Source organism: Aplysia californica, unplaced genomic scaffold (assembly GCF_000002075.1).
Source record: "Aplysia californica isolate F4 #8 unplaced genomic scaffold, AplCal3.0 scaffold00536, whole genome shotgun sequence".
Lineage (NCBI taxonomy): Eukaryota > Metazoa > Mollusca > Gastropoda > Aplysiida > Aplysiidae > Aplysia > Aplysia californica.
Window position 1 is genome coordinate 239126 of NW_004797806.1, and position 2500 is coordinate 241625.

Sequence of the window (2500 nt, forward strand, 5' to 3'; positions counted from 1 at the left end):
AAAGAAAGGCGAAGGAGAAAGACCATCTATCTAGATAGATTGACTGATTGATTGAACGATGGAGAATACAGCGAATAAAAGTAGACTAGAAAGGAAGTGAGGCAAGGACGTGTTATGGTATGTTGCTAGATCTAGACCTCTTTAACATACGCAGTGAAACAATCTTTAGAAATACAGAAGAAAATCTTGGCCTCAAATTGCGATAACACAGTTTTGATAGTAGATTCAGAAAAGGACCGTCCGTTGCTTTTAGATGCTGTTATTGCTGAATGTGAAAGAAACCAGAATGCAAGTGATATTTGATAATTTAGTAAATCCGATGTGTAATCTCATCAGCAAAGGCGAAAATATCAAACGCGTTCGACAGTTTAATTAATATCTAGGCTATATAACTACATCTAATGCCAGAGGTTCCACAGAAATAAATCGTCTCTGGCTGAGAATCATTGTAAGTAAGGGGTTGTCTCGCTTTTGGTGAGTCTTTGTCGCAGCCCCATAATGTACAACTACTGACACAAACACAAATTCGATACTCAGATCTGATATAATATTTAATTTACAGTATCGTCTTTCAAGCACTTTTTCCACTATCTAAGTGCTCGGTCTCCGGAACGATCTAGTATTTTTCCTCTGGGTTAGAGTTGTACATAAACAAAAAATACACAAAGTTTAACGTGAACGGTTTCGTAAAGACAATACTTGGCCGTAGAGCCTGCAACAACCAGCTAATGCAGTCTGCTCAATGCACACGTATTAATCTTCCATACAATGCATAAGAGGGGCCGTATTGTACTGCTTTGAAGTTGAAAATTTTCTGATCATATTTAAGTTTAAACTTGATTGAGAACCAAACCAACCCTCTTGAGGCCAACGTTGGTCCTGGTGCCTGGCATCACCAGGAAGCCCTCGTCCTCGGGAAAGGCGGTGGTGTCTTGTGAGTGAACGACGATTTTGAACCCTGCGTCCTCCGTGGTGTACAAGTACTGCATTTGCTGTACATCTAACTTCATGATGAGGCCGTTGTCCGGACCAGGTTTTGTAGTGTACCTGGTGATGGTCAGTTTAAAAAGAAAATGAAACATTTTATCGAAATACATAAAGTCATACGTAAACTGCTATCCTTTTGAGTTTGTTTTTGTTTCATATGTGTGTATTTGATTTGTGACATTTCGATTTACACTCATTGCAACCCCCCCCCCCCCCCCTCCTCCCGATCCTGTTCTAAAAGATGTCTCCCTAATTCCGTGTCATGGAAAATGAAAATAGAACAACTGCAAAGAAGAAAGTTTTTCTTTTACTTTTCGCTTGACCTTACCCCCATGCTACATTTTGGCACAGAACAGAGCTGGACAGAAAAAACGGTTATCACCTACAGTTGACTCCACGCCCTTTTCGATCTGGTTTGTAGGGCATAGTAGAGCGATATCCTAATAGAAAGGTATGACTACTCGCTTAAAAAACGTTAAAGAACAAAAACAACCCCCCTCCTGCTCATACTCTGCCCCCCCCAAAAAAAAAATAATTTTTTTTTAAATAAATAAAACTCCTGCTTATATAAATGTAAAACCATGATCAGTAGCGAAGGTTTTGAGTTCGAGACTTTAGGCCCTTTAATCAACTAACCGTTGCCTCAATAGCTCTCCCGCCCCTCCCTCCTGAGAGCAAACGAACATCTGTCAAGGACCTTTTTTTATTATGGTAAGGTGAAGATGGAGATGGATTTGACATGTTCTGAGAAGAGAACAAGACTCTATTGTGAAGACTGCCCTCCACTGGACACCCGAAGGACGTCGATAATGGGGCAGACCGAAAGTGATCTGGAGACGCACAGTAGAGTCTGAAATGAAGTCCTGGAATCATTCGTGGGGAACACTGACCAAGATGGCCCAAAACAGACAGAGCTGGTGATCCTTTGTTGCTGCACTAAACGCCAGATGGCGTAACGGGTAGTAAGTAAGTAAGTGTCAAGGACCTTACAGTGCGCGCAATTCCTATATATTTTGACCAGCTTCACAAAGCTCAGTGTTTCAGACACAGACTACCGTTTGCACAAAGTAGAGACAACATCTCAAGTAAATCTGCAGATTATGGTATCTACAGTTTCTTTACACTATTCACCTTGGGTTTGAATGAGTGAAGTTTTCTGGTATTTGTTTATTAAAAACAAAACAATCGCCATATTTGTAGTTGGGAACTGTCAGAAAATCGTCAGCGCTGCAGGGCATCTGTGTAGAATAAAAAAATTAAATAGTGTTCAGGAAATGTCAGTATTTATTATAGTAAGGCCAACATTGTACAGACGATTAGGGGTCGAAACAAATTAGTTTAACACCTGATCCGATGAAACATGTCAAGTTCAAAGACTTTGCTTTAAGACATTCAAACCCCGATAGGACCAATCAAGTTCAATAACACTTAAGTTGGAGGGCGGCAGCCAAAAGTTCTCATTTGGGTCAAATTTATTGATTTTGAGATGTGTGCATTTTTTTGGGCTTCTTCA

General features: G+C 40.3%; 1 protein-coding gene across 1 annotated transcript in view; it reads right to left on the bottom strand.

Moving 5' to 3' along the window:
- Positions 1–2500, bottom strand: part of LOC106012862 (amiloride-sensitive sodium channel subunit gamma-like) — a 6994-nt gene that overhangs the window by 1667 nt on the left and 2827 nt on the right. The window contains exons 3-4 of the mRNA XM_013087040.1: positions 2119–2225; positions 858–1047 (exon numbers count right to left, since the gene is read on the bottom strand). Of these exons, the coding sequence (XP_012942494.1) occupies positions 858–1047; positions 2119–2225 (297 nt within the window). The remainder of the gene's footprint in view (positions 1–857; positions 1048–2118; positions 2226–2500) is intronic.